Below are 14,399 nucleotides of genomic sequence, written 5' to 3'. Positions count from 1 at the left end.
TCAATATTGACCATTGGGGGCTTCTACCTACTTTACTTCATCTTCTACCCCTCAGAGCCTTCAAAAGTAAACACTGAGCCTGTTGGGTCTACATACAAAAGGGGGGTTGGTATTCTGTTTTAATCTACTGTAAATCACTTAGAGATCTATTATTATTAAAAGGTGTTTCTTTATTAATGTATTTATGGTAACACCATCAGATTTGGACTACCTTGGGATGTGAATGTATTGAATATTGCTGGTAAGTTTTATGCTCACTTTGATATATTTTAAGTGAATTGTTAATTTCTGCAGTCATGTTATAACTTTAATAAGTATTATACCTGTGTATTATTATTGTAGACTTATTTTCTGTGAACCACCAACTATTCGTGGAGAATGCATTATATAAGTAAAGTGATTGACTTAAAGAAAGATATAGAGCAGCTGTTTTTAAGTAAACAATTAAAAAAATTGCCTGGTGCATATATATGCCTATATGATGAACACATATGTGATATTAGGGCAGTTGGCTAGAAGACAGTCTGTAAGAAAAAATGTACATTCTAGGTAAATCACCACATTTTCAAAAATAACATTAAAACTGAACTGTTCTTGGCTGCTGAATACATGCTTGCTGCTGAATCCTAATGGGAATTATCCCCCTTTCTTTCCAGAGACATGGAAATGGCTTTTAAAACAACTATTATCACAATAGCACAGAATCTAGACACTATCTAACCAGAACTAAACACTTAAGGCCCATTAATTTCATTACTGATTTATTATTTTTATTATTTTTAAAAAAGAGTAAAAGCTTAAGGCTGCAATCCTATGAGGGACGCGGGTGGTGCTGTGGGTAAAACCTCAGCGCCTAGGGCTTGCCGATCGAATGGTCGGCGGTTCGAATCCCCGCGGCGGGGTGAGCTCCCGTCGTTCGGTCCCAGCTCCTGCCCACCTAGCAGTTCGAAAGCACCCCCAAGTGCAAGTAGATAAATAGGGACCGCTTTCTAGCGGGAAGGTAAACGACGTTTCCGTGTCCTGCGCTGGTACCAGCTCGCCAGAACAGCTTCGTCACGCTGGCCACGTGACCCGGAAGTGTCTCCGGACAGCGCTGGCCCCCGGCCTCTTAAGTGAGATGGCCGCACAACCCTAGAGTCGGACACAACTGGCCCGTACGGGCAGGGGTACCTTTACCTTTACCTTTTACAATCCTATGCACCATTACCTGGATTAAGTCCTACTGACCTGTGAGTAGACATGCCTAGGATTGCACAGTAATTCTCCCATTGATATGAGTCTTAGAAGTACTTTGACTGTATCATGCTATGTATTTAAGCTCAGTAATGCAGGAAGTAAATGTTAAGATAGTCTGCATCAAACAATGATTTCTTCAAATGACTGTATTTAACTTGAAGGGTAGGAGCAGTAAGAAGATAAATCCCTTCTCAATCTGATCACCAGAGACCCTAGCAACTAAGACTCTAAGACATCACTTTTATTAGTACAAACTGTTGTAGCGCCAGCAGGGTGAAAAAAGAAATATGTAAATGTTAGTGTTTGGTTTTACAATAATGTATGCAGAATTAATGCAACCATCCCCATTAGACTTAATAGAAAAATAAAACAATTGATTAATTTTAAAACCATTGTTATGAAACCCTTCATTATTGTTATCTTGGTTCTTTGTAGTTACATCAAGAAACTTTATTTAAATCCAGTTTGGGAGGAATACCAGCAGGCATTTAAAAAGCATGTTGCTGTTTAATTCATGCATCATTTGCTGCTTACAACTTAAGGAAATTAGCATCTGTCAAGTGTATTACTTAGCTGCATATGGTTAAAATTAACGGACAATGCTTCTTTCCCTGCCAGATTTAAAAGAGAGATAAACATTTCCCCCCAATCTGTCCATTAAAGCTGATATAATTCAATCAAAGCTAGAAGTACAGATGACTTAATTGTGTTGTCCTTGGCCACTGCATTGTACAGAACCCCATTAACAAAATTCAGCACTTTCTTGCCCCTTCCTCCACACAGTAATAAAACCTATCTAGCTCATATTATTGAGGTGCTAAAATATCCTCAATAGTTTGGAATAATTGCCCAGTTAACATTTACAATTAGTGTTATTTTAATTCTTTGCTCTTTCAGAATGACTACTGCTATTTCACTATGATCTGTAATAAAGGAAGAAATGAGTTTCAGCTGAACCTTAAGCCACAATTAATGTCATAAACGTCCATCAATGAAAACTCTTCAGAAATGGCTTAGAGAGTGGCAGAAGCATGCTACTTTGGACAAAGAGGCCTGTTTCTTAAACAAAAGTTTTTCAAATTTCATGCATTTATTCTTCCAGTTTACAGCCCATGTACTGAAACTGCCTTAAATTACATCCAGGCTGGGGAATCTTTGACCCCCCAGATGTTGCTGTACTAGAACTCCCATCAGGCCCAGCAAGCCCAGCCAATGGCTAGGAAGAAGGGAGCTGTAGCTCAGCAACATCTAGAGAACCACAGGTTCCCCACCTCTGAGTTACACAAACACCAAAGCAACTTTCACAAATTTCAATTAAAACAAGAAGTATTGGGGAAAATAACAATCTGCCCCAATAGCACAAGAACACAGGAATAGTTCTTCTGCTGCATAACTCCAAGGGTCTATCTAGTCCAGGATCCTGCTGTCAACACACACTACCCAGTCAGAAGCCTACAAGCAGGGCATGAACACAACAGGCATTGAATGTTTGTTCTCAGTACATGAGATTCAGCGTCTGCCTCTGAACACGGCTGTTACATTATTCTGCTATCATAGCTAATTGTTCAATTCTTCTTTAGAGTCATCAAATCACATCTTATGGCAGCAAACATCATAATTTAAATATGTGTTGTGTAAAAAGCTACTTTCATTTATCCATCCTGAACCTAATGTTAAAGTTAATTATACTGGATTCCACTGCTATCTGGGGATCAGCTGGAGGTCAGGGAGTGGTATTCCCCATCACTCGCTCTGTACCACTTTGCATTTTGTATTTTCATGGTTTATTCTTGGCTAGACAAACCACAAACCCGGACTCAGACACGACACTAAACCAAACCATGGCTTAGCTCAGGATAGCACAGGATGAAGGGAGACGCGAAGCAGCCACAATGTTTGCTCCATGCATTCATATAAACGTTCACTCACACTCAGCCATGGTTTGGCTTAGCATTACATACAAACTGAGCCACTGACTTAAACGGCATAGAATTAGTTAGACTGCATTTTATTGCCTGAAATAACTGCTTGAAATTGCTACACAGCATAGTAACCAAATTAAAGGCATTTCACCTTTATTTTTATTTATTATATATAAATAAGGTAAAGTCAATTTCAGCATCCTAAAACTTCTTAGCATAATGAACAAAAGCATTTAAGTTACTACAATGCAATACTGCTCTGTAATAAGTAATAGAAAGGAAATAAAGTCATACATTTTAGTTCACTTTGAACCTAGTTAGACACAGCACTCTTCACCTCCAGCCCATTTAGAAAGCCATTATTTTCTATCTTGAATTCCACTTTCAGCATAGCCTACTAAGCCTGTGGAGCATTCTCAATTCTGACAATTTAAGCCCGAGCCCAAGTGATTGTATAAAGCCCTTTGAAGTTACTTCAGCTCATGAAACCCATTCACTGCAGCAAAGGAGCTTTGCAGTTAACCAGTTTTCCTGCTCCATGACAGGAATAAATCACGCAGCTTGTTTTCTGCATTTAATATTTTAATAAAGGGAAATCAAGAGCCTTGACTCAGTTCGGCAGTGAATTATAACCAATTAGTTTGAACATATAAATTGCTGTTGATATATTTAATTTAAATAGAGAATTTGTTATTAAAATATATGGTGGTAATTCAGAAACTAACAGCAAAATGGCTACCCACGCTGTACATTAAAAATTGCCGACAGTCTCCTAATACACTTAAATTTAGAATTCATGAATAATTTTATGAAGTGACATGATTGACAAGCTTCTCTCTTGAGATCTATAGCAGCTTCCAGAAAGGCAAGTAGCTAAGAATGTGAAAGTGGCAGGGAGAATCTAGTGAAAAAGTATACAGTTAATTTGACTTCAGAATTCTTCCTTCTCCACCATCAACAGACTTATTGGAAAATGGACAAGTCTCCAACTGACAAAGTTGAGGGAAAATAACTAAAGGTGGAGTACTGAAGGATCAAGTTGTCTGTTTGTGGTAACTGATAATTTCCACTGTATAGAATTTGCAAAAATGAACATGGGAAACTAGAGTTTTACTCTAACAACAACAAAAAGTGTTTATAACACACACAAAATCACATTATACGCATCACTCTTCAAACAGATAGCTGTCACTTCTGCTGGGCATGTTGACATTTTCTGCAGGACATTTTAAGATTCCACTGCTTGGTTTCTGAGTGGCACAACACAGCTAACTCTCAGCATGTATCTTCTATAGGTATCTGACACTGGAAATGGAGTTCTGATTCCTGAGACACCCCCACCCCCAGGAGCCACAGCAGTACATTCTTAGTGGAATTAAAGGTCCATTGAGTAACTTCTACTTTATGTAAGTAAAAAAAAGAGCAACCCAAAAGCTACCATGGTAGTAAATTAGCCTCGCATGTAAGGCCACAAAAGTTACTAACATGCTTTTTTCTTTTTTTTACTAGCCTTCTGGGGCTGGCAGAAAAAGGACAGGACTTCATCATTTTGCAAAGGCCAGCTGCAGTTCTATACTAGGTACATATGATGAACAAAGTGTTCTCCCATTCTTCTACCAGCCTGCTCACTTGCCTGCATACAATTCCTTCTCACCTATGACTAAGATGCTAATGTCTATTATCAGCGACAGGGGCCAAATGTGCCCTTCCACACCGTCTACCTGGCCCTTGGGACTCTTGCCACATCACCCCGCTCACTGGCCCTGCTCTGCACTTTCCTTGAGTAATTCTGCCTGGTTGGAGTGTGTCATTGATTTCTTAAAATGATTCCCTGCTTGCTTGCTTGGATGGGAGGGAGGGGTAGAGAGTTGTGTGTAGAAACTAACCTTCTGTTCAAAGGCAAAATTTACATTTGTTGCTCTGCTCACTTTTGTCTCCAGTCCCACCCACCACTGACATATGGTCTCAGGAAGTTACCCAGAAAGGAATGCAGGCCTTACTAAATAATGGGCTGCAATAACCAGTACAATGGATTTTGGTGGAGAGCAGGAATAATTGCTAATCTTACTTTACAGAGACAGTATCGTGGAGATTCATTAAAATGAATCATGGAGATATCTATCTGTGTTATCCTCTCTAAGTCATCTGTCTATAATCAGTACACAAAACTCTGAGCTTGACTGGTGTCTGTTCATATAAATTTTTAAGATCAGGCGTGTTTTCTATAGCAGAACATTTTTTATATATATACTATGTATGGGAATATATCCATCCTTGGCTATATGGACATGCCATTTTCCTTACCAGTCAGAGCTCCTCCAAGACTTCCTCTTCTAAATGGTCTCCCATCTTCACTGAGTTGCCTTTTAAATTTCAGTGGCTTGCTGGGGCCAGAAGAAACTTCAGGGTTGCTGGATTTCCGAAATGGCATAGGTGGAGGTGACAATATACTATCAAGCTGTAAAAAAAAAAAAAAAAAGCAGAGATGCTGGAGTTAAAATCCATTCTCAACTTGAAATGCAGGCAACCTCCATTTACATGAGGATTATGTTCGTGGGTTCCACACATGTTGGTGAAACGTGTGTAAGCTCACTCCGGCCACTTCCGGGTTGTGGCGATGTGCACATGCACGATTGTACATGCACTAAGGAAGCATAAAATGGTAGTTGTAAAAGATAGGCCATTTTTATGTGTAAAAAAAAGAACGCTTGCTAGCTTCAGAGAACACCACATTGCCTTAAGCTATTTAAACAAGGAGAGAGATGGAATGCTAGCAAACCTTCATCTGCCCACAGGCGATATGTTCCCCATATGCACACACACACACACACACACACACACACACACACAAATGAAATTGAAAGCAATTTGAAGGAGGACTATCTGGTCATTGTTCACATCTTATTTTTGCACTTGGAAAGGGCAAGATAAAATATAATTAAATATAGTAAGTTTACATCATATCAAAAACCTACAAAGCCTATTTGAATTGAGATGACAAAATAAATGGCTGTGTAATGTGGAGAGATGCAACTCTCACACCACTTTCAATTATTTAAAAAATATTGTCTGTCAGCTTTTGTTTGAGCTACCTCTGTCATGAATCTGGGTGCCAATACATTGGCAGCTTTATGTTTTCCAAATGTTTCTCATTATTATTTGCCAATGCTAATCAAAAACAGTTCTGAATATACAATTAGTACAGTACTGTTGTTATTTCAGGATGAAAGCATACTGGCTATACTTAAGCCTTGTTCATGGAATTTTAACTGGTAGCTATATATGCAGAAAAGTTCAAAATGCAGATGACCATGCAATAAAGTCTGATTGGTCCTTTGCTGCAGCAGGCTTCTCTACATGGGAATTGGAACTTTGAATGGGAGAGAGAGAGAGAGAGAGAGAGAGAGAGAGAGAGAGAAGTCGATAGAGGGAGAGATGTAACAATTATTATTCATAAAGGATAAAAACAATACCAAGGCAGGTTTGCAAGCAAGTACTTGCCTGCTAGCCTCAGGCAGAGTAAAAAAATATTCCTAACAGGCGGTGTCTGCTGCCTTAGAGCACCCAATTTGCAACAAATATCTAGTATGAGAATGTAGATATTTTATTTTTATTTTTTTCAACTAAAATCCATTGAACATCCTCAGTATAAGCCTACTTTTTCTGAGTGCAGTATCTTTCCACCAGAAGTCTCCTGGTTTGTTTTATGAAGTAAAAGGTGATCACACCAAATTGCAACTACGGTAGTTAGGCTACATGACCTTATCTTTTGTGTAACATTTCTTGTCCCTGGACCAAGTCATTGTCAAGTGTGAAGTCGCCTGGAATGTTAGCAATTAACGTTCAGAGTACAATCCTGTGCATCAAACTTAACAAAGCTTACAAAGTAAACATGCATAGGGCCATATGTTATCTAACTATATGTTGTTTCCTTCACTAAGAGGGAGAAAATGGTATGGGAAACTTCTTTTCATACAACTCTTTAAGCTTTACTATTGTGTCATTGTGATATTTTTAGTCACTTTGTGTCTTTGCTCCAGCCTAAAATTTTAACCACATTACTTGTGGATACGGAAAGCTCACCCAATTAAGCTCAACAAAATGGAACTTTCAATTCTACCTGAAAAAAGTACACACAGGGATTTCCTCTGTGTATTCTGTAGTACAGTGGTACCTTAGTTTACAAACTTAATCTGTTCTGGAAGTCCGTTCTTAAACCGAAACCATTCTTAAACCAAGGCGTGCTTTTCCTCATTAGTTAATGAGACCTCCTGCCATCGGTGCCCTTCCACCGTTCTGCTTCCGTTCTTAGACCAAGGTAAAGTTTGCAAACCAGGACAATACTTCTGGTTTTGCGGAGTTCGTAAACCAAATTGTTCGTAAACAGGACTGTTCTTAAACCAAGGTACCACTGTATTTATAAATCTCATGACATAAACTTTTGCAATATATGCATAACCACCTACAGATGAAATTAGAATGAACTGGTCTCCATCCAGCAAAGTATAAAAACGTGTTTTCATGATGTACAGACAAACATATTAATAATATTAAGCTGGGAGGAATAATATCATGAAAACACACCACTGAATTTTCATATTCTGTTTTAAGCTCCATTTTAACTACATTGCAGCAAGAGATGGAAAAGCCACCAGATGGCACTACATAATTAACAAAATAGAAACAATTCTGTGTCTCTCAAAACTTACTGTATCTTAAACTACACCAAGTGTATTTAAAAGACACACAAAATAAAGACTACACCCTCAGGGAGAAGAATTTGCATTGGCTATTTTGAATATTTGTAATAAAACAAAAATCTATTTAATTTTCCTCTTATACCATCTATTTCTCCATGAAATCAGTCTGTTTCCATCAACATAGCAGCGCTATTTTTCTAGAAAAAAAGGGTGCCGGAACTCATCTTGAGCATCTCCCTTGTTCTCTTATAGCAACAGATTTGCCTGAAGAGAGTCTTTAAACTGACCTCTTTTGCTGACCTCTTTTGCGCTTTCCATTTTTAAGTTCGGAATAGAGTACAGTGGTACCTCTAGTTACAAACTTTATTTGTTCCGGAGGTCTGTTCTTAACCTGGAACTGTTCTTAACTAGAGGCGTGCTTTCGCTAATAGGGCCTCTTGCTGCCACTGCACCGCTGGCACACGATTTCCATTCTCATCCTGGGGCAAAGTTCTCAACTCAAGGTAACTCTACCAGGTTAGCGGAGTTTGTAACCTGAAGCGTTTGTAACTCGAGGTACTGCTTTGGAAGACAATAATCAGGCATCAGAACCACATGACCAGTCCAACGAAGTTGATGTTGAAGAATCATTGCTTCGACACTGGTGATCTTTGCTTCTTCCAATACAATGGCGTAAGCTTGCCTGTCTTCCCGAGTGATGTGTAAAAATTTTCAGAGACACCGTTGATGGAATCTTTCAAGGAGTTGGAGATGAAGTTTATATGCGGTCCATGTTTCACAATCATATAGTAAGGTTGGTAGTACAATAGCTTTGTAAACAAGCATTTTGGTTTCCCTGTGAATGTCTCAGTCCTCAAATACTCTGCACTTCAATAGGAAGAAAGCTGCACTCATAGAGCTCAGGCAATGCTGGATTTTGGCATCAATGTCAGCCTTTGTGGAAAGATAACTGCCCAGGTATTTGTGGTGCTGCAGAGAGGTTGTTTTGTGCTTGTTGGTGTACCACTTTGGTTTTTTTGGATTTTGGGTGATAGGCCAAATTTTTTGCAAGCTTCTGCAAAGATATTTAGGATGCTTGAAGGTCATCCTCTGAGTGTGCACACACTATGTTGTCATCAACATAATGAAGCTCTATGGTGGAAGTTATGGTAGCCTCACTCTTTGCTTTCAGCCTACTCAGATTAAAGAGCTTTCCATCTATTCAATATATGATTTGTATTCTGGTGGGGGGTTTCCCTTCAACAAAGTGTAGGATCATGGGAATGAAAATAATAGAGTTGGGGTGATAACGCAACCATTTAATACTGCCTCGCAGTCTCCTGAGCTGACAGAGGTCTTGTCAGAGACGGTGTTGATGACTCCCAGACTGCTCATCCATGCTGAGGTGACTGGCTCTGGGGTAAAACCACTCCTCAAGAAACCCTCCCTGTATTTTGAAAATCTAAGTAAAGCCAGTTGCTAATCTCCCCTTCTTGGGCAAGGTTCTTGAGTAGGTGGTTGCAGACCAGATCCAGGCACTCGTAGTAGAAACTGATTTTCTAGCTCCATTTCAACTGGGATTTAGTCTCAGTTCCAGCACATATACTGCTTTGGACACCCTGAATGATGACTTCTGTCAGGAGAGAGATAAGGGAAATGTGCCCCTGTTAATTCTCCTCAACCTCTCAACAGCTGGCTGGGGAGGAGACTTCGGGGGAAGTGGAAGGCCCAGATTGACAGCTTTACCAGAGCCAGTCTTGCCTATAGGTTTCTCTGTTTTGTATTCTGTTTCCTCAAACAAAGCATCAACCTTACTGCTCATCTCTGAGCTTCCGTACTGACCTGTAGCTGAGCCAACCCTGATAACAGCTTGGGGGTCTTTCTGGATCCATTGCTGTCGCTTAAGACTCAGGTGGCTTCGGTGGCACAGAGTGCCTTCAATCAGCTTTGGCTGATAGCCCAGCTGTACCCCTACCTGGACAAAGATAACCTAACTTCTGTTGTCTACGCTCTGGCAATCTCTAAAGATTACTGCAACACGTTACAAGGGGCTGTCTCTGAACATGGTTCAAAAACGCCGATCCTGGCCCAACTGCACTGGCTGCCAATTAGCTTCTGAGCAAAATTTGAAGTGCTCAAGGACTGCAATACCTCAAGGACTGCTTCCTGCCGTTCCGTCCCCCCCCCCCCATATCAACGAACCTGGGCCCTGCGATCATCATTTGAGTCCCTTTTTCATGGCCACACGTTCATGATCTCCTATCAGTCCCACCAGGTCCAAAGCCCACTAGCCACCACTGTCTTGGACCCTTCATATAATACCTTTCATACCACCCCGTAATCCTATGGGAGAAGACTTCCTTTGGGAAAGCTACTCTCTTTCTTAAGAATTCTCTTCCTTAGCCTGGTTAAATACCAGGAAAAAATAGAAAGGTTCCCTAACACAGAAAAAGTTAAGCATAATTTTTCAATGCTCTCAGAAAAATATTGAAAATGTAACTAATCTTTATATTCCATAGAAATTATTTTTTAAACTGTTGAATGTCTTATGATAAACCAAATATATATAATTAGACAAATACTAATTTTAAATCAGCCATAATATATTTAGAATACTTTGTATTTATAAGCAACTGTTAACATATTTTATATGCATCACCATTGATTTAAACACTGGCTTATTTAAAAAGACAAAAAAATGTGACAGTTTCACAGCCACAGGGTAAAACCAGCAAGCTTGCTTTCAAAGTCACTTTCAATCTTAAGGAAAAGAAATTAAGCACATATTAAAGAGGCATTCATATTCATGGTTTGTTGACACCACCATCATTTGGTTAGTGAAAAATGCTTTAATCTACAAAAGAGAGTATGTATTCTTGGGAAGGAGATATTGTATTTACCAGGAATACTAATGAAGTCACCTCAGTTTAGTTCATTTACAAATCCATTTCTACTCTGTCACCAACAAATTTCAAAGCTACCTAAAATGGCTTAATTCGATCAGATACTATGTAGGCTTCAGAAAGCTAATTGTTCATTCAGGTCTATGCACTTCGACCCAAGCTCAATTAGATCTCATTTTCTCTGTTACATTAAAGTATAAAAATACAAATACAAGCTAGCACATTTCTAATCCCAGAGTAAAAAATCTTGAGCTGGAAAACAATGGTTGTGTGCCTGTTCTTCTAGGACTTTTTCTTATCCTCTAGTTTTTCCCATTCCATCCGAGGGAGCTGATGTTTGTCCACAGACAGCTTTGTGGGTCATGTAGCCAGCAGGACTAAACCACTTCTGGAGCAACGGGACACTGTGACGAGTGCCAGAGTGCATGGAAATGCTGTTTACCTTCCTACTGCACCAGTATCTATTTATCCTCTTGCACTGGTATGCTTTTGAACTGCTAGGTGGGCAGAAGCTGGGACAGAGCAACGGGAGCTCACCCTGTCATATGGATTTGAACTGCCGACCATCAAGAGGCTCAGTGGTTTAGAGCACAGTGCCACCTATGTCCCTCTAGGGCTTCTAGTGCATCACAGCGGCATTGCTTTTCCAGAGGATCTATTTGTTTCTGGATAATTATTTCTTGTAGATATTTGTTTCCTTTTGTTAGAAAAAGTTGCATCTAATATGACCTCTTGCTATAGTTTTAAAGGACTACTATTCTATATTAGCGTTCATATCCTACGCTAGATCACTTCACATCATTCTCACAGCTTCCAAATGCACCTATGTAATAGATATCATAACTTTTCACTTACTTTCTCTGCAAGCTGTAGGCATGGGTAGTGTCCCATTTCACCACTTGAGCCGGAACAGGAACATGGTGCCCCACTGCCCCTGAAGCATCTCTTACCTCTCTTAACCTGGGTTGTGCAACAGCGCCTGTGAAATGGTAGTGGTGGGTTCTGCTGAGATCTTACTGAACTATCAGGAGATCTTGTGTGCTTCATTGAAATCTCAAAGGATTACAGTAAAATCTCTCAAGAAATTAGCAGAATACATTGCCAGCCCTGGTTTTAGGCATGCACTGAAATTTGGTGCCATGCTGGAGTTACCTAGCAAATGTACCTATGTTGCTAGCTTACAGAAGTATATCCAAAGCAAATAAGACTTTGCAAGTGTCACCTGACCCTCAACGGGATGATCACAGTTGCTCAGTGATGTATAATAAACTTCTTATCTAATTAACCCCAGCACCTATTTCCTTTTATAGAATACTAGATGTGTCACCTATATATCATATCATATCATATCATATCATATCATATCATATCATATCATAATGTATATATAAACCGTTCCGGGGGCAGATGGGGCTCATCAACCTGGGAAGGTAGCCCACCTAAGAGATGGAAAACTCTGATCCTAAACCTCCACTGCCCTGCGGGATATCTTTGGGAAAAGAAAACACTAAGGAGAAAACACTACACAAATCTGGAGCCCCTAATACAGCTAGATGGTGCCAAGCTGGTGCTGAACGTATTGCCCTGCTTTGGGGGGGGGCTGCATCAGTGAGGCCAAGAGGTGGGTCTGGCCACTAATGCAGTGGTTTGTCTTAACCCCCAGCGGCACACTTCATTGTCTCTCGACAGATGGATGCCAACAACAATTACATAAATATAAAATACTGGTCAAGCTGTTAATATAATAAAATTGTGTGATCCAAACTCTGCAGCATTCCTATATATTTAAATAAATATATTAATTATTCAGGATGTTAAGACAAAGAATAGGAAAAACAAAGCACATGCAGCAGTAAGTGTTGTGCTATTAATTTCCTCATAACAGCAGCACAGCCTAAGGCTAAGCCTCCAATGCTTATGCCCGTGTGAAAAAGCTCGGCAGAAGAGCAGGGAGGGAGTGACTGGACAGGTTTTAGAAGAAGATGCATCCTGGAGGATACGGCTCTCTTCATGTAGATTGTATACACCAAGGGGTTTCACTCTTCCTTATAAAAGATGCCATGTGATTGAGGCAAAAATATTCACTTTACTTATAAGGATGTGCATGCCTCTGGGAGTGTAGCTATCAAGTCATTGGAACAGACAAAGAGGACGGGGGGGGGAGTTAGGCATAGAAAAAGCAAGTTTTCAAAACTTTGAGGGACAGAATCATTTTAGTCAAGAAGATGCTGTATGGAGCAGCAAGAGAAAATGGAGAGATTACGGAAAGATTTTAGGTTTGACCCCCCCCCCCAAAAAAAAGGCAGATGAAATAAGAGGACAAATACAAACAAAGGTAGTTAAGTAATATGCAGTGGATGTAGTGGCCTTCCCTGTACATGTTTTGGACCTCAGTTCCCATCAGTCTTAGCCACCACTAAAACAAACATAATAACTGAAGGTCAGAGGCAAGAGGAATGCCTTAGAGCCACCCATGTTGCATGACACAATGGAATAAGCAGCATACATTGTGTTATATCATTGCATTAATAGTGACCATAGTTATAGTATAATGCGGTCAGAGTTGTATTCCACAAGAGTTAATTAAAAAAAAGGGAAGGTGATATTCATGAAAAGTGGCAAGTAACATGAAAATATCCTCCCAGTACCACCGCAATTTCCTACCAAACATACAACTCACATCCCCTAAGTCAGCATCTGCCAAATCATGTTTAGTTTTTAAAAACATCAAACTGTACAAATCACTATGTTATCATGGATTTATTTTCAGGAAGCAGTTTGTTTACTTAAGGTGCTTGCATAAGGAGCGAGTTTCCTTGATAAAATTAGTGATGTTTTCTGTTGATGCTTACCTTTATTTCTCTTAAAGAAAAGACGTCATTTGATTTCCTCACTACAGCTACAACACGCTAAAAACAAATCTACAAAAAAATCTACTATAAATTACAATGAATGAAAAAATAACCAACATGCAGAAGTACTTCATAATTTACTGTTAATACTATGTAATGCCAAGCATCAAGCTAGCAATAAAATAAAATAAATGATAAAGGCATCTGAATAATGTATCATTTTCATATCCACATTTTTATCAAGTCATAAAAAATTAGTATTTTGCCTAGCTTATCAAGAGTTCTACCATAATCCTAGGACTCTCAAGAAACTGCACTTCCTTTCCAAATGAGAAAAGAAAGAGAAATAATTTCAAGCCCTACAACTGTAGCTTGAAATAATACTTTAAAAAAATTTAAGTGAGTGAAGATTATGTACCAAGTGAAAGAAAAGAACATTTCCTATTCCTGATGCTCTCTGAGGAAGCCCAAACTCCTCTCTGATCAGGAAGCAGAACAAGCATTTCCACAATTACAGCAACAGGAAAGCCTGCCTGATCCCATCCCTATAATAATAATAATAATAATAATAATAATAATAATAATAATAATAATTATTATTTATACCCCGCCCATCTGGCTGGGCCTCCCCAGCCACTCTGGGCGGCTTCCATAAAAACCAAAAATACAGTAAAATATCACACGTTAAAAACTTCCCTGAACAGGGCTGCCTTAAGATGTCTTCTGAATGTCAGGTAGTTGTTTATCTCTTTGACATCTGCTGGAAGGGCATTCCACAGGGCGGGCGCCACTACCGAGAAGGCCCTC

General features: G+C 39.4%; 1 protein-coding gene across 9 annotated transcripts in view; it reads right to left on the bottom strand.

Annotated features, from left to right (window-relative positions):
• Positions 1-14,399, bottom strand: part of MAST4 (microtubule associated serine/threonine kinase family member 4) — a 200,944-nt gene that overhangs the window by 168,281 nt on the left and 18,264 nt on the right. For all 9 annotated transcript variants that reach the window (XM_053409245.1, XM_053409248.1, XM_053409247.1 and 6 more), the window contains exon 2: positions 5,463-5,616. In XM_053409245.1, coding sequence (XP_053265220.1) covers positions 5,463-5,616 — 154 coding nt within the window. The remainder of the gene's footprint in view (positions 1-5,462; positions 5,617-14,399) is intronic.

The sequence above is a fragment of the Podarcis raffonei genome, chromosome 11, assembly GCF_027172205.1.
Source record: "Podarcis raffonei isolate rPodRaf1 chromosome 11, rPodRaf1.pri, whole genome shotgun sequence".
Taxonomy (NCBI): domain Eukaryota; kingdom Metazoa; phylum Chordata; class Lepidosauria; order Squamata; family Lacertidae; genus Podarcis; species Podarcis raffonei.
The sequence above is the reverse complement of the archived record's forward strand: the minus strand, read 5'-3'. Positions and strand labels throughout refer to the sequence as shown.